This window comes from Patiria miniata, unplaced genomic scaffold (genome assembly GCF_015706575.1).
Source record: "Patiria miniata isolate m_02_andy unplaced genomic scaffold, ASM1570657v1 HiC_scaffold_9, whole genome shotgun sequence".
In the NCBI taxonomy this organism is placed as follows: Eukaryota; Metazoa; Echinodermata; class Asteroidea; order Valvatida; family Asterinidae; genus Patiria; species Patiria miniata.
This window is the reverse complement of record NW_024037076.1, coordinates 6258919-6286137: the sequence shown is the minus strand read 5'-3', so window position 1 is coordinate 6286137 and position 27219 is coordinate 6258919. Positions and strand designations below refer to the sequence as shown.

The 27219-nt window shown below is 39.1% G+C and overlaps 1 protein-coding gene and 1 long non-coding RNA gene across 2 annotated transcripts; both read left to right on the top strand.

The window, feature by feature from the left end:
* Positions 1-1511: 1511 nt before the first annotated feature.
* On the top strand, positions 1512-21642 carry LOC119719935 (sulfhydryl oxidase 1-like). Its single transcript, XM_038189417.1, has 12 exons — positions 1512-1937; positions 4265-4365; positions 5234-5279; positions 10191-10296; positions 11359-11458; positions 12028-12182; positions 12990-13066; positions 13697-13865; positions 16863-16992; positions 18418-18543; positions 19465-19600; positions 20756-21642. Exons 1-12 carry the CDS (start codon positions 1679-1681, stop codon positions 21331-21333), a joined length of 1983 nt encoding a protein of 660 aa, XP_038045345.1. The 5' UTR covers positions 1512-1678; the 3' UTR covers positions 21334-21642.
* A 466-nt stretch (positions 21643-22108) lies between these two features.
* LOC119719934 lies at positions 22109-25369 on the top strand. The gene is made up of 2 exons (XR_005270024.1): positions 22109-24987; positions 25038-25369. It is a non-coding gene; the product is annotated as an uncharacterized LOC119719934 (long non-coding RNA).
* The last annotated feature ends 1850 nt before the right edge of the window (positions 25370-27219 follow it).

Genomic DNA, 27219 nt, shown 5'->3' with positions numbered 1-27219 from the left:
CATTAACAAGATTGTGGTCCTTCTTGAGATGGAAAACTACCCCTCGAAAGCACAAATACCCTGCAATAATAAAATAATGCCCCTCTCGAGATGGGAAATTGACCATCAAAAACTATTGTGCTCCGCTCGCGATAACTTCTTGAGATGTAAAACTGCCCCTCGAAAGCACAATTTTATTAGTGCCCCACTCGCAACATTAAAATTGTGCCCCTCTCATGGAAAACTGGCCTTTAAAAGTAATAGTGCTCCTCCTCACGCGAATGAGCTGGCCATCAAAAGCAACAGTGCACTCCCTCTCGCGATAAAATTCATGGTCAAATTCATGGGCGGACCCAGAGAGGTTACTGCCGGGGGCGGAGGGTTTGCGGGGTGCCGCAGGCCAAGGACGGATCCAGGGGGGGGGGGGGGTTGCAACAGGACGTACACCACCATCTATTAAAAAAAATGGTTAAAGTGGTCAGACATTGCCTTAGATCGCGCCACAGAGCATCTAGAATTCATTAATTTCTCCGGGGCCTTTAAGCGGATCGGCTATCACTTTCACGCCACGGAAAGGCGCCCCTTCTTCTGGATAAGTGCCCCTTTTTGGTGTTGCCCCCCCCCCCCAGTTTGAAAAGCGTTCCGCCGCCCCAACATAAACAAAATTATAAGAGACATGAAATGATGGAGTGGAAAAGACATGGACTGTCAGAATTATATCAATAACAGAATGTTATTTGTCAATAACCACATACTCGCCAGGGCCATCGGAATCCTTTTCTTCTGGCTCTGGTCACTGAAACCTCAACTGTTTGGAGGGGGGGGGGGCACCATTCCGAGCCGCAACCAATTCCAGTTAAGTAATTATTTCACAACTAGACTTGTGCCAATTTTATGGTCGCTATCTGAGTGAATAAAGTGAATAAGTTACTTTTGTATTGCTTGCTAGAAAAATAGGAAGCTACTTTTTTTTTTTTAGGTGTGAACGTCGAATAAACCAGCAGACGCACTGGCTTATAGGGTGCGTCATTCCATGTCTCTGCAGTTTTCTACCCGTGTTCTTCAACACGTTCGATTTTTTTTCTCCCGGCGACAACTTTTAAATTTGTACATGAATACTTTTTCGATTTTTCAAGCTAAAAATACGTTTTTATTGAAGTTTGCTATTGCATCCACGTTAACTTATGGGGCCGCAATTTGTAGAGGGTAAATATTCCTATAAAATGTATACGTGAGCGATTTTTTTTTTGGAGGTCTAAAATTGAATAACTTTTGTATTGCTAAAGAGTTGTAAAAGCAAAATGCTGACCACCTCCCAGCCCCCGGGAGGTTTAACAATTATTTGTTATGGATTTGAAAGCAAATTGTGAGACACCCCTCTCCCTCCGCAACATAATTTTCTTACTTGGGGGGGGGGGGGGGGGGGGGGGGGGGGGACAACAGTACTCTCCGTCAGAATAGTCAGAATCTTTTGGTATGGGAACCAGACTACGTCCGATAACTCGTACGGACATACGACCGTACGTGCATGCGCACATATCAGTCATGTACGTGGCTACGTGACGAATCTGGAAAGCGAACACGATTCCGGAAAACAACTAGCCTATCTCCATCATGTCCATATGGAGTTTTAACTCCATATGGAGTTTTAACACTAAAATTGTGATTACGTGTACGTAACCTCCCCCATCACCACCACATGAAAATGGAGGCCCAACATTGCATATGGATCGTGTTTTATTTGTTAGCAATTGAGAACTGGCCTTGTAATTCTGTAAATATGGGCAGCACTTCGCTGTATGATCCTTCTGATGACGTGTCTGTACTCAACAACAGCACTTTAAAAGGAGCAATCTTTGGCTCCAAACAAGCTTGGTTTGTCCAGTTTTACTCCAGTTGGTGTGGTCATTGTGTGCATTTTGCTCCAACTTGGAAAGAATTTGCAGGAGACATCAAAGGTAATGTAAACAAATACATCATCCTGATCATGTGAGACTGAGTGAAAATGAGAGTGAAACAAGGTGAAGAGATCTGTGCCATGGCCCATGAATGGGTTTGATATTGAAAACAGGTGGTGGGGTGGGTAGGGGGTGGGGGGGGGGGGGGGGGAGACACCATCTTACTAGTATTGGGGGCACTGTAGAAAACAGACAATCTTGGACACTGCGCGGAAATAATGGGCGATCATGTAGTGTAGGGCTCCTGTTTTGTTTTGATCAAATCAGAGTCAAAAATGTTTTGTATTGCTCAAAAATCACCTTTACAATCAAAAGCAGACTTTTCTCAATTCTAATGACACCCGTTTTGCAATTTTGAACAGTTTCTTGGGGTAGAAATCACGATGTTCCTGCGCGGTTTGTGCCTTGCAATTCAGCGCGCCGTGCGTGCTCAGGGCACATCGCGCGGTGATTGCATATTTTCAGGTTGCGTGTTGTCGCCGCGCTGTCATGATCATTTTACCACCAAATTTCCCTCAAAAATCAAAACCCTGCCCTCTATCTATGACATAGCTGTTTATTGAGAATGCTGCCAACTAGTTTGGTCGGTCTAATAATTTTAAAGTGGATTTTGTTCCCTAACCGGGCCCTACACTACACGATCGCCAAATAATGTTGCATCCTGACGCCACTTTTTTTCATATTATCTCAATGGTCAGTCATTGCAAAAATGTTGAAAAGACATGAATCTGGGACTGAGAAACATTTCCATTTTTGTTAGAAAATACTGTGAAAATGCACTTGACTCTCCATAGACTTTGTACGTACACAACCAAAGAAGTGGCGTCTGGATACTACATTCTTTCCAAAAAGATTGATGCTTGAAATAAGTATAGATGTATTGCAAGGCTCAAAACTGCTGCTGTGTCACATGTAAACAAACTGGGTTTTTCAACTTTTGTCTGTAAAATGTGACATAAATATAACCAATCTAAAATTTGAAAATTATTTGCAAATTGTGGCAGAATTCGTCGCACCTTTAAATAAGGGCAGTTCCAGTGTTATGAAAAGAAGTGTAATGTCTGTGACAGAGCCAATTAACCATGATATCTAAATAATGATTAATAGAGAAATGATCCAAAACTCCTAGTCTGTAATCTCCTAGACCATTACTAGATGATGGATTTTAAGATTAGCAAAATACATTTTCAGGTTTATTCACTGAGTACTTAAACGCTACGCTGTGTCATTACATTATGCTGGAATTGCCCATAATCTAAGCCTTCAGGTTTGTCAGAGAAATGATCCACAACCAAAGAAGTGGCGTCTGGATACTACATTCTTTCCAAAAAGATTGATGCTTGAAATAAGTAGGCCTATAGATGTATTGCAAGGCTCAAAACTGCTGCTGCGTCATATGTAAACAAACTGGGTTTTTCAACTTTTGTCTGTAAAATGTGACATAAATATAACCAATCTAAAATTTGAAAATTATTAGCAAATTGTGGCAGAATTCGTCGCACCTTTAAATAAGGGCAGTTCCAGTGTTATGAAAAGAAGTGTAATGTCTGTGACAGAGCCAGTTAACCATGATATCTAAATAATGATTTAGAGAAATGATCCAAAACTCCTAGTCTGTAATCTCCTAGACCATTACTAGATGATGGATTTTAAGATTAGCAAAATACATTTTCAGGTTTATTCACTGAGTACTTAAACGCTACGCTGTGTCATTACATTATGCTGGAATTGCCCATAATCTAAGCCTTCAGGTTTGTCAGATCATGTCAGATAAACCTTTGCTTAAAGGGAAAATACAACATTTGCAAACATCAAAAAATAAAACTACCAAATCATTTTGAAATACCTTGCTGGACTGTTAGTGAATGACAGTGTAAAGCATCCTGTAAAATCATGGCACCTGGTATACTGTCATTTTCAAGAAAAGTGGTATTTTTGTATCAATTTCCAACGCTGGTCGGCCGACCAGTGTTGGAAAAAAACTGGCTTTTTTTCAAATACTGGCCCCAATTGACCATCGCACTTGTTTGCAATCGATTACACACCTATGAACGGGTACAAGCCAGCTAGACTGGTTCCCTGACCTTACAATTCCCCAATGAATGTAAACTGCCCTGTTTCTTCTTATATGGAGTCAGGGAACCAGACTACAGGAAAATGATTGTTTTTCTTGGTTTTTATGGCATTTTCGAACCCAAAACCTCAAAAAAGTCAGTGTAACTATATTTGCTATATATTTCCAACCCCCCAATTCCATCCATTTCTGAAAATTACAGCAAAATCAAATGATGTATTCCCTTTAAATCTTGTTTTTCGCTTTCATTCAGGTTGGCAGAGCATTGCCAAAGTAGCTGCTCTCAATTGTGCTGACCAGAACAACAATAAGATATGCAGTCAATATATTGACACTGGATTTCCAACATTGCGGGTAAGTGAACAAATTAATGTAGTTTGAAGAAAGAGAACATCTCTACATCCCTTCTGAAGATAATCAGACTTTGAGACTTTATTGCTACATCTATCTAATTGTAAACAAAGATAGAAAACCCCAAACAACACCAGTTTCTCAAAGTTGGTAGACTAAGGCCAAAAAAAAAAAAGATTTCTGCTTCCGTTTTCCCTACCTACCCTATTCTGACAGCCCCTACCCTATTTTTTTTAAGGGGAAAAATGAGAACCCCCCCCCCCCCAATCCATCAATTTGTACCTTTTACCCTTGACTACACGCAGACGTCTCCATATGATCGTACACAAAAAAAAAAGGCAAAAAAAAAAAAAAATCCCAACCTACCGTACCTACCCTTTTTTCGAATGCCATGTAATCAGAAGCAGAACTGTTTTTTTGGGGGCCTAGTAGTTTGGTGGATGTTAACTTAATCGTAACCCTAACAATCCCTATCCAGTCAAACTCCAACACCAGGGTTTGTTGGAATATGTTGGAATGAGTACTGCACTAGTAAACTGATTATGCTTTACATGGGGTTAAGCATACCACCAATAATCAGAGTCCAACAGTTTGGGTGTGCAGTTTACCATATGGTGTTGGAATTTGCAGGAGTGAGGAAGGTTCCTAGTAAATCACAGCAGGTGGTTAGGTTTAATAATAAAAGGATCCCATGTTTTCAATCATAATGTCGTCATTTACACTTACAGTTTTCCCCTAAAACATGACCCACATTGTGTGCATGCACACTCATTACTCCCCTGTTACAATGTTTTGTTTTAGCATATCTTTAAGAATTGAGCGTAATAACAGATTTAATAAAACGTTTTTCAATTGATGTTCTTTCAAACAGCTTTTCAATGCCCTACAGAAAAATGGAACTGGGGATGTATACAAAGGTATGTGTATTGATCTATTTTAGGCTCAGATTGGGACCTTGAGTAAAAACATGCAAAACAAAATCAGACCAACTTTACTCACTCTTTATAGGGACAATTTCTCCAAAAGTTTCATGAGGTAAAGACGGGTCATCGGTATTACACCAGTCAAGGTAGAGGACTCAATTCAATTTATAAAGGAGACGTTTCTTCATTTTTTTTTTCACCTGAAAGTTCATGAAGCCAAGTGATTTCAATTTGAAGCCTAAGGCTAGACTGGTACATGTCCAACTTTATGAAAAGATTGACCCTTTAGTAGTCTGGTGGCATGACTAAGTGTAGAAATAGAGAATGTGGAGAAATACAGACTAGGTACCAGATGTTTCTTTTGACACAGTTGATTGATGCACTACTAAAGGGGTGTTGGACTGGTTGTTTCATGTGCCAGTCTATTTTCTTGTGTTGCAGGTTTTTACTACCTTAAGTTTTGGAACTTTCATACATAGTTTTGAGAGTCCCAAATTTTTAGACTATTTTAGGTCCACACTCTGTGTTTAGAATCCCAGAATCTGAGGAAATTATAGGAAATGCGAAATATGCAGATTCTCTTGTTATGTGTGAAGATAAGATTTTTCATAGTTATACCCTTAAAACCCTCCTACTGTTTGATCAGTCACAGACAGTCAGAAATTCAGTCCACTTCACCGCCCATAACTTGTACACAGGCTAGTCAGCAACAGTCAGATCGTATTTCTTGTAGCCACTGTGACTAGTCAAATTCCATCAACAGACAAAAGTAAGTAACTGGTAGGTACAGCTGGCTTACCAATCTCTTACAAAGCATAGCTATACCAAGTTACATAAACAGACACAACCAGACAATCCTGCTTTATGGAGGCAAGGAGCTCTCGACTGCTAAAAACCAGTCACTCAATTGATTTTAGCAGCTGGGTTGACTTTAACAGCTGGGTTGACTTTAACAGCTGGGTTGGTTTTGTTGAATTTGCCAGACAAAGAGAGATAAAATTAATAATTTTCAATCCCTAGCCAGTAGGATGGGTTGCATTCCTACCTCAATCAATCAAAAAATTGCCGTATAAAAGCAGCTGCATGTAACAAATGCGAAAGAAAACAAAATGAACAGAAAGTAATAAATATAATAAGTAATGAAAATCGTAAAACAAGGGTATGTACTTTACTTGTGGCCTCCCCTAGTAAGTAAACAAGTGTTATCAAACACAACCAAATCAAGAACAAACTGTTATATGTAAACGAGGTGCCACAGAGGCGAAACCAGTGGGTTTGTTTGGGGGGGGGGGGGTGATATAGCAAGTTTAGACCCCAGAATTTAATTGTTGATCTTCATAATAAAAAAAAATTATAAATTGTAATGCTTAAATACATGTAGTGCTTTCCAACGTATCAACAATCTCAAATTTACAGGGTATCCTGAAAATAATGGTGCATGTAAACCCCGCCATTTTCGCCAATTTACAACCGGAATTTACTGCAAATGTTTACACGATCTTCAAGGTTACAGATTTAGCTTGAGAATACCGTTTGTTTAATTAAGATTGCTTTTGTAAATCCAGAGATATGTTCGAATAACCGCAAAGCCAAAAACAAAAACATTCTGTGCCACTTTTAGGAAGCGAGTGCTTCAAAGATCAGACAATGCCAGTATGGCTCTTTTGATAAGATTATCCCTATGGGTGTAAGACAAACATTCCATTCACACGACAATATAGGGTTTTGTTCTATTAACAGTTTAATACAGACAGGTTCACTTCTTTAAAACTTCAATGAAAGAGTTCAATTAAATATAAATAAATATTGCACACTCTGCTTAAAAATGTTAAAATCATTAATAGTCAGTGTTGTAGGTCTCGAGACCGGTCTCGGTCTCGAGACCACTTTTTGCTGGTCTCGGTCTCAGTCTCGGTCTCGGAAGCTGTGGTCTCGGTCTTGGTCTCGGTCCCCTTTGGTCTCGATATTTTGGCTGGTCTCGAGTCAAGACCAGCCAAAAAGTGAGGGGGGCGAATTCCGTCCCCCGGCCCTTTTAGGGTTAAGTAAAGAATCAGTTGAGGGCAAATGTGACTGCAGTGTGATGCTAATGGACATGTCTCTCTCCACTTTCTAGTGAGTGAGGCATAGTCCAATAACCATTGCTCCTCTTCTTATTTCTCGTTTTTATTGTGGGATGATCTGTTGAAACAAGCACTTTATAGCCATCCTCATTGACTCCAAATACAACTGAGATTTAAATCTTATGAATCAAGACTGAAACATTATTTTTACCGTCAGATTTTGTGTTTTGAATAATTATGGGGAACAATTCAACTCTTTTTCCCCAGAAATATTGGTGATTTTTTTCTATTTTCCTTTTCAATTTTTCCTTTATTCGTGGAGGCGGGAAAAACGTTTTTTTTTTCTCCATTATATTTATTAATGGATATATTCATCAATTCGTAGACCGTTAAATTGGTATTAGTGGTGGACAGCTGAATTTTGTGATATCTTTATTAAAATAGACACGACTTGGGAATAGAGAATGCAAATTACGTGAAATGTTCACAGTTACTACTCAATAACATGTTCTTTATCCCAATTATATTTTTTTACAAAATGGAGCGTGCCATTTCTTTTTTTTGATCATACTGTCACTTTCTTTTTGACTCGCCATGTATTCATCTTTTCATCTGTGATAAACACAAATTGAGCTACTGCCATAGTCACACAAAAATAGAGTCTAATTGCCTGCCTCGTCTCCTTCCTAAATGTCAATTGCATTTGCATGAGTCGAGAAGACTTTTGTTCCATTAATCGCTAAATGCTGTTTACGGCAATCACAATAAACGATTAAATATTGGCAATGTGTCGTACTTGTAAATGACTAAAATACGCTGGTACAAAACACAGAGAGGCGTGGGCACTGAGCCATGAATATTAACAGTACATCTCGCCCACCACATTCAGTTTGTGACAGCGCCATTCTATTGTGTCGGCCATATTCTCAAATAGGCTAATGACGATGATGACAGCGGGCAGATTAACAGAAAATAGATCAGGCAAATATGGTTCATCGATCTTCTATAGTATATGTAATAGTATTGACATTAAACAAAAATAAAATGGCATTACATTTCAGCCTTAGCCAGGCCTTCTTCAGAGGTAAATGACAGAGGAACAAGAAACAAACATGTAGGGGACACACAAACATGCAAGCTGGGAAGGAGAATCACAAAGAGGGATGGGGGGGGGGGGTAGACCAATCCATATCTGGCTACCATCTCTCAATTTTTGGGTCTACATGTACAAGTATATATTCCATGACTGAAATTAAAAAAAAATAAATCAATATTTTCTTGCTCCGAACTCTTTACTTTTGTTAAGTATCAACATTGCAAAAAACTAGTACAAATTGTCGTACTCCTAAGTTAGAGTTTCTTCATCAGATTTACACTTTATAGTAGTTCAACAATATTTAATTATTATTATTATTTTTTTAAAGTGGCAACAATATATGGAGTTCATCAAATTAGGTTTTCCCCTTCTTTAAATTAGGTTGTTTCCAATTTTTTTAATTGATTGTGACAATAACAAATTCTGTTGCCATGTTGGTTTGAGGCAAACATGAAGAGCACTCGCATGACACAATTAAGCAGGTACAAGTGATTCCTAGCTTTCAATCACTTCCTTCACATCCCCATCAACATCATCATCTCAAGGACAGACTGTTCAGCTGTAATTAGTGTCTTGTTTTTTATTTAGATTATTGTTATTTATTATCCGCGGTCTCGGTCTCGGTCTGGGTCTCGGACCATTGCGGTCTCGGTCTCGGTCTGCCTTGAAGGGGTTGGTCTCGGTCTCGCAACTTCAGGTCTCGGTCTTGGTCTCGGACTGTCCGGTCTCGACTACAACACTGCTAACAGTAAAGTGATTTGGTTTTAGACTAGGACTATACTGATTTTAACTGCTTCACAGAAAGTGGCACAAAATGGGTTTCTTGGCTTTGCCGTTATTCAAACATATCTTTGGATTCACAAAAGCAATCTCAATGAAACAAACGGTATTCTCAAGCTAAATCCATTACCTTGAAGATGGTGTAAACATTTTGGTTGTAAATTAGCAAAAATAGAGGAGTTTACATGCACCATTTTTTTCAGGACGCCCTGTAGAATTATTCCCCTTGTTCATCAGGCCACGAGACCACGCGGCAGCCGATATCAGCGCACATTCGGTCCTCAGTGAAGTGCTGTGGCCTCGTGGTTAAGGGCACTGATTCGTGGTCTGCGGGTAAAGCTGCAGGTTGTGGGTTCGAGTCCTGGCGGGGTCATGGTGCGTGTGCCCTTGGGCAAGGCACTTTGTCACTCATTGCTTCTCTCCACCCAGGAGTAAATGGGTACCTGTGAGGGCAGAGATGGTTGTTGTGATTGAATTAGCTGCCTTGCGCCTAACAGGCTGCATCGAGCTGTATACTCCCCAGGGAGCTGAGATGGTATTTGGATTGTTTCATGTGCCCAATGAGCAGGGGTAATAATGATGTAGCGCCTTGAGCACCAGTCCTGGTGGATACGTGCGCTTTATAAATATCCACTATTATTATTATTATTATTATCAACCCTCACAGGTACCCATTCATACTCCTGGGTGGAGAGAGGCAATTGTAGTTAACTGTCTTGCCCAAGGGCAAAAACACCATGTTCCTGGCAGGGTTCGAACCCATGCCCCATCGTACATGAGTCAAACACTGTAACCACTGAACCTTGGCATTCTACTTTTAAAATGTCCTAGCGGAGAAAATTTGCCTGTTTGGAACTCATTCACTTTTGAGGTACATACATTGCAACATGTTGTCTATTGAACAAATAACAGAAGTTTGAGCATTTTGTGTTCTGTTCATTCAGCTATTGATCCTTTTATGTTTGACAGGATCCCGAGATGTGACTAGTCTAAGACATGCACTGATTGAGCACATCTCCAAACAGATCAGCTCACAGAACGCACCACCACACTGGCCAATGCTCTCTCCAGTAAGGTGGGTATTAAAAGTACATGTATATGAACATGCAAGGCCACTTTACTTGAGCCATTTCCAAATTTCTTGTCTGGAGCTATTGTCTAGGACTTTGTCTATTACAACTACATGGGAACAAGCTGATAATAGTCTAGTCTTAGCTCTGAAAGCCTTAAACTGCAAGTGCAGTCAAGTTGCTGCAGTGGTAGAGGGCGCTATCAACAAGCTGAATCAAATCCATTCTTAGGAACTTTGGCAATGGTACCCAAGAAATTTCAAGCATACCTCATGCACTCCGTATTCCTTCAAATCTGTGACTTTCGATGTTAACTGTTTACAAAAAAGATATTTTGGAAATAATTGATGAATACTTTCTGAAAATGTTTTGCTTGACTCTTAAATATTCATCCTAAGTCTTCCAACGCGAGTAAAGACTTGAAGCTCTTTTGCTTGTTACCCGTCCCCAAGCTATTTTCAATTTTTCAACCCTTCCCCAATTTGTATAATTGATATATATTTTTAGCAATACAAACATTAGTCACTTTTGACTGAATTGAACAAATAATCCATCCAGATTAATTATGGAATAATTAGAACAAAAGTGAATTGTTTTGGGTCCCACACAAATTCAGGCAGATCTTTTTTGCGCATAAGAGGCGCAAAAAGCAACCCAAATGAAAGCCTTTTATCAGAGGGTTGCAATATGCCAAAAATAGAAAAAAAATTGTTGGACTTTTTTTTGGTTACAATTAATCTCCATACAAATAAATTCTGTAAAAGCTATAGGACATCTGATCTTTGCGGTGTTCAAAAGATCAAGCTTTAAAATAGTAAACAGAAACTCCATTATTTGTTTACATCAATTTTACATCAATATCCTTCATCTGTGTACAATGTGAAGAATAACCATCTCTGGCGACAATGCACACTTGAAAAATGGCCCCTGTCCTCAGTATGGTGTCTTTTTAACCCTGATAGATCTATTTCAAATTCATTGTACATGGAGGGCATTTACATCAGCGGTCTTGGTATAATTGGCAAAACATAATTGTTTTAATTAATCATTCTTTAATTTTCTTCCAGCGTGCAATGGTTGTTGACCTTTTATTCAAGAAATGTCAAACCAAAGATGAAGATTGTGGCGATTGTTTTTGAGGACGCAGATTCATACACAGGTAGAGAGGTAAGTTTGGTTGCAACTTTCTCTCATACTTTTCTAAATATCACTTACCAGTTTTCAATTTACTCCCTGCATTTGAAAGCCTGCGTTGTTGGGGAAAGAATATTGTTGCCAAATGTTTTTGTACATTGTAGTTTTTAATAATTCAGACGTTAGTCTTTTCTGGGATAGTAGGGCTAAGTTTTTTTTTCTATGCCATGTGCACGTAGCCATGATAAATGTGTACAGATGTGATTTTATGGGTGTCATTCGAGTAGGGTACCCATTGCTGTTATAGCCAGGTACTCAATTGATTTAGAATGACAAACATTTTTGTAGAATAAGCTGTAGTGTTAATGTAATGGCAGTGAAAAAAACAAAAATGTTTTGCCGATCGCAAGAAGACTTGACTTAATGCCTACACATGTACATGTACGTGTCATGGAAGTACATGTACATGAATCAAGCAGCGCCAGACTAGTGCACAAGCTCCGCCCATTCCCAGACAAGTGTAAGTCACAAGTGACAGTCAGTCATATAAGTCGTTGAACAGATAACTTCCTTTAATTACTGTGTGTGTGTGTGTGTTACAGTTAATCTTGGACATGTCTAACACAAAAGAGGTACTGGTGGTCAGAGTGCTGCAAGAAGAACTTCTAAGGAACCCGTTACCACCTGAATGGAACGTTGGAGAGTTACCGTCATTGTTAATTCTCAAACGGAATGGACACCCATCAGTACTTTGGAGGTTCGTATTCACCAGATAAGTTTTGATATGCACAGGGCTGGATTAAGGTTATGGGAGGCTCTGGCCCAAGTCATGTTGGAGGCCTGTGTCTGTACTGCAATACAACCCAAAAGACTACAGTAGTTCCCTATCTTTCCTCATCACATAATGTGGCCAATATTCTTTGTTAAGTAGCTTCATATTCACTCAGTTATATAGTGTTACTTTTATCTTAAAGGTACGTAGGGACATTTGCAATTACCCCGAAACGTACCTACCAATTTAATGAGAAAATCCTTTCCCAAAGTGAGGACAGGACTGGTTCCAAATACCCTGTGAAATGATTCTGCCTGAAATGGTATCATTCGGAAAAAAACAGTTATTGATGGTGGTTTAAGAAAGTGCTCCCCACGGCATAGTTTTTACGTGCAGCAGCAACAGAATCCAGTTATGAGACCCCCCAAAATTGTGCGTACGTTTTCTCTGTTTTCTCAACATGTACAGTATCCACTGAGCTAAATCTTCAACAGTTTTAACATGTAGTTGTCAAACACTCATCTGACGATTTTGAGAAATAGCGTTGCTTCAGACAAAAATGTGCAGAAAAAGCAAATGATCCTATGTATCTTCAATAAATCTTGCTCTGGAAACTATGTGAACTATTTACTGTCATGAAATTAATTTGAAATTCAAAAAAGGGTGAAAATTTGGTGCTAAATTTGGCAGATGTTTGCCCAGTGTTGTGCACCTAGGCATCCAAAACTGTCTTACGTAAACCGGCAAGAAGTTCTTTAATGATGAAAAGTTGTGGATTTTTTTCCCTTTTAGGTCTGGAAATAGAGAGTCCTTTTTCAAGGCTTTGCAAGAATACATACAGAAAACACTGCCTGCCTCAGATATCACGGGTAAGACCATTTTTTTTAGATTCCTCAAATTTTATTAAATTGTTCGGACAGAAACTTTATTCTTGAACTTGGCCGTTAACCTTGAAGAAATCTTCAGGGCTGGGGGGTTGATATGTTGAAGGCCTTCCTTGGTTTTTGCGATATTGTGGTCTAGCTTGGCTAGGTTGATTTTTATGGCATGGATTAACTGTTGAATAAAAGTCAGTTGATTGATTTTGACTGCTGGGTTGGCTTTGTTGAATTTGCCAGCCAGAGAAGGTGGGGGTTTATTCCGGAGAGCTGATTTCGGTTTGTGAATTAGCCGTGGATGTTGTTAAAAGTGTAGCAGGGAAAGTGGAAGTGAATTTTGACAGTATGTGACAATTGGTTAAATCAAACACGGGAGTCTGAGACTAGACTAGTCAGTGTTTGGTACCAAGACATTCACATAAACAGTGAATGTGAACTGGCGAGACTTCAAAACGCTCTGTTAAACTGCAAACTCAAGAGTCAAATGCAATGTAAAGGAATAGATAAAGTCAGCTACATGGATTTTTGCTTGCCAGTTGAACAAACCAGAAATCTGTTATTGCAAGAATGTTTTTTTTTTTATAAACACATTCAATACTTTTCAATAACTTCTTTTTGCAGGAGGGAGTCTGTCAAAGACAGGACAACGGCCAGAAACGTTGAAAGTACAAAAAGAGACAAGCTATATCACAAACGGGTCACATATTGATGGAACCAAAGCAGGCCAGCATCAAGGCAAGACACAAGCCAAGCCAATTGCTAATGATACCTCCGGGAAAACTGCAGCAAGGTAAGAAGTGTGTGTAATGTCTAAGTTTTGTTACTTGGTAACTGAAAGGCTTTAAATCAATGATGACCTTTGATTTTTTTTAGATTTTGATATGTGCGTGAAATGAAATACTTTTGACTTTTTTATTAAAATGTGCATCACTGAGGTTTTGATTTGCTTTATATTTTAAGTAAAAATCATATCTTATCCAAAAGTCTAATCTAATAATCTAATCTAAGTAAAAATCTAATTTGGCAAAGCCCACTGGCAAAATACATGTATAAGCCGGAATGATATATATAGAAAGGACAGCCATGTCACCACTGCCGCTGGAACAAACTTTTGTCAGGGGGTGCTGGAATTTCTAAAGGACGGACAGAATTAATACGAAAGCGGAGCACAAAGCCCTTTCGTTGTGGCTTAATTTGGAATATGGATGCTCTGTGGTGCAATCTGAGGCGATTCCTGGCCACTTTCATTTGACTTTTTTAGCAAAAGTTTTTTGAGATTATAAAGACAATTTATTTCATTATTTTGTTTAGAATATACTGTTGCTCTTAAAACGTTTAACTGTACTGAAAAGTGGAGAACCCTGTATTTTTATCTCCATTTTTGGTTCCATTTAATTCTGGGAAAAAAGAATTGTATCATTACGCATGACATCGCATGTAAATATTATTGTTGCAAGGCTGCTTTCTTACATTTAGTAAATTCCGTCGTGTATGTTTTGTTTTATTTTCCGAGCCCTTACGGCGTGGGGCCACTGGGCCAGGGGCCCGCTTTAAGGCCCCGGAAAATGTTGGATTCTGGATGCACTGTGATGAAATATACTGGTAGAATACTGAAACTTATAAAACCTGAGAGGATTTTTTTTGGTTTAAGTTAAAACAAACGGTTCCACTGGAAGCGGATGAATTTCTGTTCATAAAAATATTCACATAGTTCTAACTCACCAAACGATGTGGCTCTAGATAGATTTGCAGTGTTATTTGTTTGCTACAGGGAATGGCAAATATAAAAGACTAAAAGACCAAATGTATCTTTATGTTTATGATCGGTAGAGTTTGGGGCTATAGGCAATGATTTATTGGTCTACAGAGTTTTTGTGAGGAAAAACTTGCAGAGGGTAAAACATGAATAGTTTTTCTATTAAAACGAAACTACACTGGAATTGGCGTAAAGCATGACTGGTTTCAATTAACCTTGCTACTTGTAAATGTTGAGTACAGAATGCTTGCAACGTCATGAAACTTTTAAATGAAAAGAAAACCTTCAGGGGAAAGGTATGAACATTTGCCCCTATTGAAAGATAGAATGAAAAAAATCCTGGCAAGCATAATCAACTTTGCCACCATCGTCATGGCCGAGGTTATTGCTTTCGGGTCAAAGCTTCCATCGTGGCGGAAATATCATAGACATGTCATGATTTTAGATACCTTGAGAGAAATATCGTTCCTGCACTGCCTGAAGATTTAGAAAATACCTCCTCTTGGTATTTTGCAGTGTTTGTGCTAGACTTTTGAAGCGCCGCGCTTAGCCGCTGGAACACATTTTTGCCCTGGAGTAGGGGATGCTGAAGCATATTCCAGCACCCCAATCCAAATAGTTGGGGGTGCTGCAGCACCCACAGCACCCCCCGTTCCCGCGGGCTTGCATGTCATGTGCATCTCTTAAGTACCACTTTACTCATTAAAGTGAATCCCAAAAGAGCTGCACATTTCTTGTTGTGTACTAAAGCAGTGCAACAGCAGCACTCGGGCGGATCTGAATCGACCGTACACTTCTGGATTGGTTCATTAGTTTCTGAAGAAAAGACAAAGGCTTACTGATATCCTCACTGTAGGTGAATGACATTTTTATTAGTATTTTGGATTATGTGATACACAGGAGGATATTACGAGGTGTCTAAAAAACAAACAAACCTCAAAGCCCCCTCGTTTCACAGCTTTTAAAAAATACATCACAAATATTGATACACATTTAGAGAGCATATTTCATTAGATTTGCAACACCAAAAAATCTTTCCAATCGGGTAAATATGTATTGAGTTATGGCCAATTGACTACAAGTACCACTTTTTCGTTTTGTCCACGGTGACTGATATTTTGACTGCCACAATATGAACACGGGCTGAAACTTGCATTTGTGTGAAAAAGGCTAGCAAGTAGAGGGCAGAGACAGAGCAGCACAGTAAACATCTAAGAAGTTACCCAAACAGTCCATTTCCGGACTACCATTACTTCCAAAAGGATAAATGACCATGCTGCAAAAAATAAAATAAAGGAAGAAAGATTAAAACATTAAAGGAAGTAAAACTACCCTCAACCCATATCCATTACATTCCTAATCAATGACAATTGAAACCGTGGACAGATTAAAAATCGGCACTTATTTTGAATTGGCCATAACTCAATAAATTTTCACCAATTGGAAAGAATTTTTTGTTGGTGAAAAGCTAATAAACTATCTTCGCTCCATATGTTTCGATAGTTGAGAGGTAATTTTTAAAGCTGTGAAAAAGAGGGGGCTTTGAGGTTGTTTTTTTTTAGACACCCGGTATTAAAGTACTTGGAAGTGTTCAATTTTTGGTGTGATCTAGATATAGCTCACTGTATCTGGAGCTGAGATGAGTGTGACCCTGGGCCACAAAAGAGCAATAGAACTGAGCATCTAGCATGGAGTTCAGTGTAAAGTTGTCATTTTTAGTAGGTTTGAAGACATGACACAATCATGGTGTCTTAAGAGTAGTCATGTTGGACAGCACCTTACTCCGACTGACTGGAACCTAAGTTGAATGTTAGGTACTGCATTCACTTGATACAGAGGGTACTTGTCTGATGATGTCATTATCTAGTTATGGGTACCTGTATGCAATATTTACTCAAAAAGTAAATTATAAAGTAATAGGACACTCACCAAAAATCTAGGAAATTCTGTATTATTTTGTTTTGATGAGAGTAAAGACTGCAATTGGTTTAAACTCACTGTTGATATCAATCCGTTTGACCTGCCCAACAGGTCTGTAGTATACATGGAAGATTTGGAGTCTACGTTGATTTATTCACTCAAGTATGAAGTTGGCCTTCAGAAAGAGATTGGTGCTGATGCTATGGGCGCCCTTCAAGCATACATAGCTGTGTTGAACAAAGTGAGTTTATTTATTACATTTCTTTACCCAGGGTAAACCCAAACAGTTTCAAACTGGTTTCCATTGGAGCCCTGCATACACTACAAATGACTACACACGTCACACATGTACAAATACAATACATTACAAATACAATAACTACATTTACAGTGTGAAACAACATTGCTAACAGGCTTTACTACATGCATTTAACACGTGCATTTTGTTGGGTGATTTGGCCATGGGCCATGTGCATTCCTATTTAGGCCAACAAAAAAATGTTGTGTTGCCCTCACATGACAAATATCAGGAGGGCCGGTCGGTCGGGGATTTGTTTTGTTTTATTCGGTGGGTGGGTGGGTGGATTGGGTGGGGGGGGGGGGGGGGGGGGGGGTTACGCATAGTTCACATATAGGCATACCAACGTACACAACATGTCTAGGCTACATGTACTGCATGCACCAACTATACTGTGTACATACATGTACATGTATGCGATACAATGTACAATGCATGTACATATGTATACAATGCATGCAGTACATTACACCACATGCCCCAGGCCTCGGCCTCAATTACACGCACAAAATATGGCTTATTCGAACTGCACTATTCAATTCAATTCAATTCAGAATACTTTATTTATCCTTAACAAGGCAGTTACATATGGTTGGAAAGCTCACTATAAAAAGTCCACTATCATCTAGGGATGAACGTTTGGTAATGAATTGCAAAATTACGGCATTACAAAAAAACAGTAACGGTAAGGTTAAAGTTTGTTTAATTTTTTTCAAGTTAAATATATATTTTTTTAAAACCGACCAGAGATTTCTGGATATTTGGATCGGTCGGATGAGGGCAACACAACAAACAAATTTGTTGGCCTTATGATACTCCAAACCCTTGTGTGATAGGCTCCCATTCTCCCGAAAAAAAAAATCAAAATATTTAAAATTCCTAAACTCAATAAAGAGAATGGGGGAGGGGTGCACTGAGTGACGTAGTCCGAAATCAGACTGGATTTATTGGTGCATAAATGTGTGTTGGTCAATAATATAGAAGCTTGGTAGATACACTGTACTTAGAAGTACATTGCTACTCCAGTTTCAGCATGCAACTAAATAGTTATCGTTTGTAGGTTTTGTGAATTACATTGAGTAAATAACATGTATACAGTTAGAAATGAGTTCAACAACAAGAAGGGATTTAGTACCCCCGTAGTGTGTTACCCTCTCTGAGAAAACAACTCAAAGTATCAAAAAATTAGATTTTGACCCCAGATGAACTTTCCTAAATTATAACTCACATACATATCTGTTACATTTATATACTCTGGTGTTATGGGTGTCAATATCTTTCATTTCAAATTCTCGCACTTGTGGGAGTTACACTTACAGTTTTCTACGTGCATTTAGAGTATTCTCTTTTCTTTTGTGTCCTTGCAAGTATTTTCCTGGGCGTCCTGATGTCATGAATACATTAAAACAGCTGCAGAGATTGCTTCAACCTTATACTCAGCTGACAAGCGATGATTGGTCCAATGTGATGAATCGACTGCAGACTTCTCAAGATGTAAGGATTAAATATTTTTCAAATTCAACTGGGGAAAATTCAACCAATCCTTGGTTTAATAAGATGTTCACAAAAGGCCGAAATGCATTGTGCGTTCAGTTTTCATGAAGGGAGAAATTTATTCGCTGTGGAGGCAACACATTTGTTTTATTGTTTTGTGTGTGTGTGTGTGTGTGTGGATTTGGGAAGGGACAAATTTCTTTGGTATTGAATTAATCTGTACTAAATTGTTCTATTGTGTGATTGCCATGTAGGTATTGTGAAAGTTTGAGATCTATACTTCAACCAGGTGAAATTTTGATTTCAAAGGTGACCAACTTATAACCCATTTTGCTCCAAACTGTTGTTCAGTGCTGCATGTGGACTTGGTTCAAGACGTTGTTGTTTTTATGCGATCACTTGCCAAGAGGGCGTTATCAAAACGAAATGCTATCACAGACAAAAGGCTATCAGAACAACGTCTTGCAAGTCTTGACGCGGTCCTGTCATGTGCACGCACAAGGGCGCATTCAACACCTTCGCATATTATCACCGAACCAAACTCCAAAATTTCAGCCAGTAACATACAAGATGCTACCAGACATTTGTGCAACTTCATGGCAGTTCTTTTGTCGTATGTAGTACAATGGACTGCATTTTTTTCCTGCAGAGGTAGTGCATGCACACTAATTTCCCCCATTTTTCAGGGAGAGTTTTCAAAATTCCCAAGACATTGTTGTGATAGAGGTTTGTTTGGATAGCGTTCTCTTGGTGATCGTGCATCCGATAAACCACACCATCAAGACACAAACAGTTGAAGACTGCTGCATGGCGAAATTTGCTCCTTGGTGCAAACATCAACAATATAATATGGTTTAAGTGTGGATAAATAAAGCTTGTTATATAATTTACCAATTGTGGTTTCATTGATCTTCATTGCAGCCTGGGTACTTTTTGCAGAACGAAGTGACATGGGTCGGTTGTCAAGGAAGTACACAGGTGTATCGTGGGTACCCCTGTGGGCTGTGGGTTCTTTTTCACACACTGACTGTGAGCCATGCGAGATTGGATTCACATTGTGAGTACAATTACATGCTTTTTTATTCACTTTTGAGTACTGTTTTGTAACTTTTCACATTTCAGTTTTCCTCCTATTAATACAATTGACTTAAAGGGAATGTACATCATTGGCTTTTGCTGTTATTTTAAAAATGAACTGTTTGAGGGGTTAGTATAATAGATCAAATATTGTTACACTGACATATTTGAAGTTTTGTGTTCGAAAATGCTGGAAAAGCCAAGAAAAACAAAAACGTTCAAGTAGTCTGGTTCCCTGACTCCACTAAAGATGAAATGGATCAATTTATAGATGCCGGAAAATTGTTAGGTCAGGGAACCAGTCTAGATGGCCTTCACCCGTTCATGAACATGTAACCAATAGCAAACAAAATTTTGACTGAACAAAATGGTAAATTTGGAGCAGTAGTTGAAAAATAGTTAGGTTTTTCCAACGGTGGTCGGCCGTTGGAAAATGAAAATTGTCACTTTTGCGCAAAAGTTGCCATGGATACTTAGCGTAATTATTAAAGTAAAGCTCTTGAAGCTTTGAAACTTCGTGCAATGGTAGGCTTTGATGAATAATGTTTAAAAATAAAAAAAACTGGAAATTGAAAAAAATATTGTTTAACACGGTAGAGTGTTACTTCGTGGCGTCGGTGACGGTTTCTAGTCAGTGCCTCTTTACTTGATAATATGAAATAGTGCCTTTTAGTTTAAAACAGAGTGCAGGATTTATGGTAGTCTGAGTATCATCCGTTGTTCAGTGAAGCCCGCTTGTGCTCCGTATTCAACATCTGATATATGTGAGCATGTAAATTTTATGCGAACCCGCGTGCCAGCCAATCGGAGTCGACGTCATTTCGATCAGAACTGTGGACTAAGTTGTTGATTGGTCAATCTGGCTGCCATGTTTTTGTAATACAACAACGGGTTACCGAAGACCCGATAGAAGGCGTCCCCTGAATGGTCAGAATCTGGAGGTCAAGACACAGTCTTGTTTGGCATAATTAATTGCCGAAACTGCGTGCATATCATAGACGCTTGCTGTACAAGCACATGTTTCATAGACTAGATTGATGGCTAGGTTCAGGAAATTGGTATAAATTTTCGTCATTATTTTGGTTTGCTATGCATTGACCAGATTCCAAATTGCTGCTTTTGTTTTTGTTTGTAGATCGGAAATCTGACAGCAAAGAAGTCCTCCATGCAATGAAGGGATACATTCATTACTTCTTTGGATGCAGAGCTTGCAGCGAGAACTTTGCAAAGGAAAGTGTTCACCTGGAATCCAGTGTGAGCACGTTAGACGATTCGGTGCTGTGGCTGTGGCAGGTTCACAATTCAGTCAATAAACGTCTTGCGGGCGATCTGTCGGAAGACCCTCAACATCCTAAAATAGCATTTCCATCATATAGCGATTGCCCGACTTGTCACAACGTCAACAGTCCTAGACGATGGAAAAATACCAGGATCTTGCAATTCTTGAAGGAGTTGTACGGCGTTAACAACATCGATTTCGCGGTGAGCGGAGTTCGATCAAAAGCACATGAATTGATCACTGCTGAAACGTTGAAGCGTTTGAATGTTGGTGCTACAGTGTCATACGGATACGCAAGGCTGGGTATTGATACAAGAGATGTCAGTATGTGCGTTTTACTCTACGCTCTGTGCTCGGTGTTGCTAGTTGTGATATTCATATATGTCAAGCGAAGACGGAGAAGAAAACTGTTTCAAAACAAATATGGTGTCTGAGGATTCCTAATAGACCAATCCATTTAGCCCCGCCCAAAGGTCTCTTATCCAATCACAGCTGTGATTAATGTCCGACATGTTTGCACATATATACGTATGATGTGCGCAGCTGGAACATGCGGTTAAGCATTGGAGAGGCATACGTGTTGTTTTCCATGTGTGTAGTGGGCGGGGCCTAACGGATTGGTCTATTGGAATAAGCCAATTGCGAGTGACCTTTACCCTTTGGGATTTAGATTTGAAAAACATCTGGTACACTGACTTGCTCAGAATGCTTGGCACATTTTAAATATGAATTCTCCAGACCAAAGACACTGTTGCTAATCACATGATTCGGGGCAAGCTCTTGCATAGTTACGTAAGAGACGCTCCGCACCAATACATTGTTTACAATAGGTGAGAATGGCACAAAGACACCAGACCATGCCGGAGCTGGGGGTTGCTAGCATAAGGCTTGCCCTGAATCACGTGATATAGTAACAGTCTCTTTGGTCGGGAGAATGCAAAGTTAAAACGTGCAAAGCATTGGATTAAGTCAGCGTTCCAGATTTTATTCATATTTAACTCGCAAATGGCTTATTAATAGAGACTGAAAAATGTATGGGCTTTATTCACGAGTCGGCCATATTAAATTGAAAGCGAGGTAAAATCTTCATTTTTGGAACTTGCAAAGAGAAATGAAAGCAGTGACAAAGTTAATTACAAATTAATACCAGTCAGCTACGATGAATAATTAAATTAAAACATACCCTACTGTTCTAAGCCACATTTAAAAAAAAAAGTGAGGCTAGAATGCATAAATAGTCTGGCACCATTCCATTCCCATTCAACAGTTCACAAATTATAAAATACATTCAGGGAACACGATCAAAATGGCCTCCTCGTGAATCAGGTCCATAAGGGTTCCAGCTACAGTTGTAAATGTGTCTTATCACTGAAATTGTACCCCTCTAAGAAAAATGTAAATATTTTGCAAAATTTGGACAAAGTCTTACATGGACTGTGGAATGATATTCAGTTTCAGTAATTTTCTGCCTAAGTTTGGGCAATTTTATTTATTTTTGTGGGAGATTAGCATATTGAGTTTGGACTGCTAGTCCATCAAGAATGTGACACCTCAGAGAAACATGTACTTTGTTTTTAGTTTAAGCCTTGAAAATGTATATATAAATATAACTCAAAAGTACAAATCATTTGGTGCCGAACATATCATTTTCTATTCTTGAAACCAACAACATCAGAGTTAAATGCATATACGGTCATTCTATAAACTTGGGGTCCACTTTTTTCCTGTCCCTGTTACATCTGACATCTATGATTTTATCATTCTGATGCACTTATTAATACAGTCATCGCCCAATAGTGATTATGAATAGCAAACTACCTACCCAACAAATAAAAACAAATTTGAAGTCATTCTTAATGATACTCCAACGGCAAAGTACCAAGGTAACAGGGACAGGAAAAATGTCGCACTTTGGACCCTAAATTTGCAGAATGGACCCATATGCAGTGTTATTTTGGAAACAGGACACAGACATTCAACATTGTATAAGTGATCATATTGATGCAAAAATGAGATTTTAAGTACTCTTCTTTTGTTTTGGGGAAAAAAATATGTTCTGCGAGACTTTTCAATTTGGGTAGTTATAAAAAAAAAAGGAATATGGAAGTCTAGTAAAGCTGGTTCCAGAGTACACACAATTTTATTCAATTGATTCAGAGGAACGACTATACACTGACAAAGTGGGCTGAATTCAGACCATGCATTGATGTTACAGGGTAATCCTATATGATAGCACTGCCCGGGTCACAAGTGAGTCACTGAATCAGTCAGTCAGTCAGTCTGTGAGATAGGTCCAAAGAGGACACCAGGCAGGCTTTCTGGGACCAGCAAATATGATTTATATCACACTGTAGCTGATTCATTTTCATGATTTGCAGAATGTGGAATTACAGTAATATATTTGGGCCATTACATGAAATTTACATTGTGCATGAACTTGCCATATATGTTATTCTCACAGTATGCAATTATTTTAATTATGCACTGTATTAAGTGAAGTATTAATCTAATTTGCACACGACTGCTAGCTTTCCCCAGCATTGCAATGTGCTATAAATTACATGCTGTCTAGCCTTTTTTTTTTATCCCCCTGGCTTTTAAGCTAAGAAAGGGGGATCTTGCGATAGTGAAATCAGTGTGTCCGTGTGTTCCATTTTGGTTAGGTTAACTGTTTAGTGCTGTCATAGGAAAAGTCAGACTTCAATCTCAACCAACCTTGGTGACAATAATCTTGGGGTAGGGGGACTTCAGATGACTTGAGACATTTGAGGTCAAAGGTCATCTAGGGCTCAAATGAGATCATTGTTGATTTTGGTTAGGTCAACTCAAAAGTGTGCTTACTGACTATAAATACTGCCAGCATGCCAGGGGGATCGCGCAAGTTTATCTTGCAGTATTTTTATGAATGTCAAAGCTTGTTTGTTACCGAGTTCCAAAATGAATTACAACAATGGTCATGATTCTCCATTTCATTTGTTCTCATGAAATGTGACCTTTGTGGTACTTCACTATACCTAATGGCACAGAGATGTGTGAACATTAACCTTTTATTGCCGGTTTTTATGTGCATTGTTGCTTTCTTAACCTTATATAATTCCAATTTGTGAGCGATCTACTTTGTAGTTGTAAAACAATAGAGCTATTTTTGAGAATGAAATATTTAAAATTACTATACCTCATACATATTCATGAGTTAGAGCCAAATTCGAACTGGTCAATTCACCACTATGTGCAGGACAAAAACATTATGTGCAGACATAATTGTATATGCCTTGTAGCCAGGGATCATGCCCAAAAACATGATGCTAGCAACATGAGCAATGCTGCAAACTGGGAAATAGCAAACCAGGATCACTGAGATGATACAGCTTTTTATTACAAATTTTCAACAACAACAAAAAAAACGCAAAGAGAAACTGATGAGATGCATGGTAATAATTGAAGAATAAACAAGGTGATGACTAAGGTGAATTAGCTTAGTGTGCTGAATATGTATGAGTTGTAGTAACACAATGACATTTTGGGTGGACAGTTGCTATTGGCCGCCCTGGGTACTGGTCTTGGTGCAAGACTGGATTTATATTTTGTTCCTCCTAGGCAACCGATCACCGACAGGCCTGGTCAGTTCAGAAGCTGTGGTGGTAGACATTGTCTTTAAGATGAATCGTAACCACAGCCAGCCTTGGGAACTTTGGCACTTGGACCCAAGCAATTCTGTGCACACCTCACACGCGTGCATTAGCTCGAATACAGGCAATACAGCCATGTGAAGTAAGCTTGAATACAGCCATGCGAGGTAAGCTTGACTGTAGCCCTGCGAGGTATACAGCCATGTGAGGTTAGCTTGAATACAGCCATGTGCGATTAGCTTGAATAAAGCCATGCGAGGTTAGCTTGACTACAGCCATGCGAGGTTAGCTTGACTACAGCCATGTGAGGTTAGCTTGAATACAGCCATGTGAGGTTAGCTTGAATACAGCCATGCGAGGTAAGCTTGAATAAAGCCATGCGAGGTTAGCTTGACTAAAGCCATGTGAGGTTAGCTTGACTACAGCCATGTGAGGTTAGCTTGACTACAGCCATGTGAGGTTAGCTTGACTACAGCCATGTGAGGTTAGCTTGAATACAGCCATGTGAGGTATACTCGGAATTTCCTGGGTTCCAGTGCCAAAGTTCCCAAGATTGGATGTGATTCATCTTGTTGATAGCGCGCTCTACTGGCGTGGTGAAGACCGTAGTTGCGTGGGATCTGGACTGGTTGCTTTTGAGAGTAACAAAATCTAATCCCAGTCTTGGACCAAGACTTCCTCGGTATCTACAGCAGCTGTTGGTGACTATATCCACCCACCAATTATATTTTTGTACCGTTAAACTCGGTGGTACTGTTAAACTCTGTTTACTTTCATAAGACAGTGGAAAATAAATGCCATCTTGTGTCATGTACTTAATGTGCTTGTACTCCACAGGAAATCTGTTTTTATGTGTTATGATTTGGTCATTGATAGTATCAAAGTTTGACACGATCCTTTCCAAAAATTGGAGGAATGTTAAAATGGGCAATATTTTGCAGAATTACCCCACAGAGATAAAGTTGAGCAGCTTGATTGCTTTCTAATAGTTTTCTACGTGGTATAGGTTTTCCTGGCAACTTCATAAACAATTTTCAATTTAATAGCCCACTCCTGTGAACAGTCACGCCCACACATCGGGATTCAGTCGTCAGAAAGAGTCGTTCAATTCCATTAGTTCAGCATTTACTTGACAAGTTCATTAAGTTTAAACCAAGCTGGTAGCTTGAAGTTGATCAAGAATAAAATTTCATATTTAAAATTGTTCTAACAAGTAAGGCCCAAGAAGTGTTTTCTGCAATTCCATCAGAACAAATCTCAGATTTATAAAGTACATGTACAAGTAAATAAGGCTGCAATTCTCAAAGCTTGGGAAGAAGTGCTAGAGGCAAAACGAATGTTTTGGAAAAAAAACAAACAAAACACCAAAAATATGTAAGCTACCGCTTGTGCACTCAACCAAAAAAAGGAAAGTTCCCCCTTCCAATACTTTTTTGTCTAACTTAAAAGCTACTGAGCACCTCTTGCTCAAATAACAACTAATCAGTACAGAAATTCATTAGCAATCTAGCCATGCTCTTTGTTTGGCCCAAAATGGCAATAATGTGTATGAATTTTTGCAATTTATGACAAATGATACTGAAAACAGTTGCACTTTAGTATACATGCATGTTGCGGTTCACACTCGCCTTGCAAGTGTACAAAAGTGCAACCTTTTTTTTCGGTACCGCTTGTCATAAATTGCATCATTTTGTACACATTATCCCTGTTTTGTACCAAACAAAGAGTATGGCTGGATTGCTAAGGAATTTCTGTACTGATCAGTCGTAATTTGAGCAAGATGTGCCCAGTAGTTTTTGAGTTGGACAAAAAAGTATTAAGGGGGACTTTCTTTTTTGGTTGCGTGTATAAGGAGTTGACATCCAGTTGTCAAATTGGTTTACCAAATAGGGCTCTCACATGAGCTGGCCTACATTTTGTACATACGGGTACTGGAACATCAGCGTCGCCATTATAGTAGGCAATGATCCTATAGTGCCGTGCGCAGAAGGGGTAGTAGGCAAGCCTTCAAAGCTGTGATGGATGGCGAAAACTGAGAAACATGCGGAGCCAACACCCAGTGCTGGTAGGCACGATGATAGCAACCCTACACGGCACAGGAAGTGACCATTATGCCATTTGATAAAGAAATTGCTGCTATGAAAATAAGCCCTTCTGTCTAGTTTACAATGCATAAAGTGGTTGCTAACCAAACGCTTGCCTACTGCAATGGTGGCCAATCACGTAGAAACCGGAAGGTCGCGTGGTACTTTGAAAGACAAACGATCGGAAACTTTACTATACCTTTTTCCACAGGTCACTGCACAGAATGAAAAAACTTCCTCTTCTGGCAAGCAAACTTGAACTGCTGTCAGATTTATTTACAACCCCTTCAAAATCCATGGCATGTAGATTTTACAACTTAAACAAATCATCAATTATTGTTGGATGAAGCAAGGACTGCTAGGGCTGTGCATGTTTGATTAATTCAGTATTTGATTATTCTAACTTGGACTTACTAGAATATTCAAAAATGCAAAATGTGCTGATTAAATTTACATACACCAGCCCATCAGGATTTGCGTGTGCTCTTGTCGAAAACTGACAAAGTGAAAGTCCACACTCATTGGAGGGGTCATTATTTCAAATCTGATCCTATCATGATGACGTCATTTATATAGACTTTGGGGAATTTTGTTAGCTACATTTTGA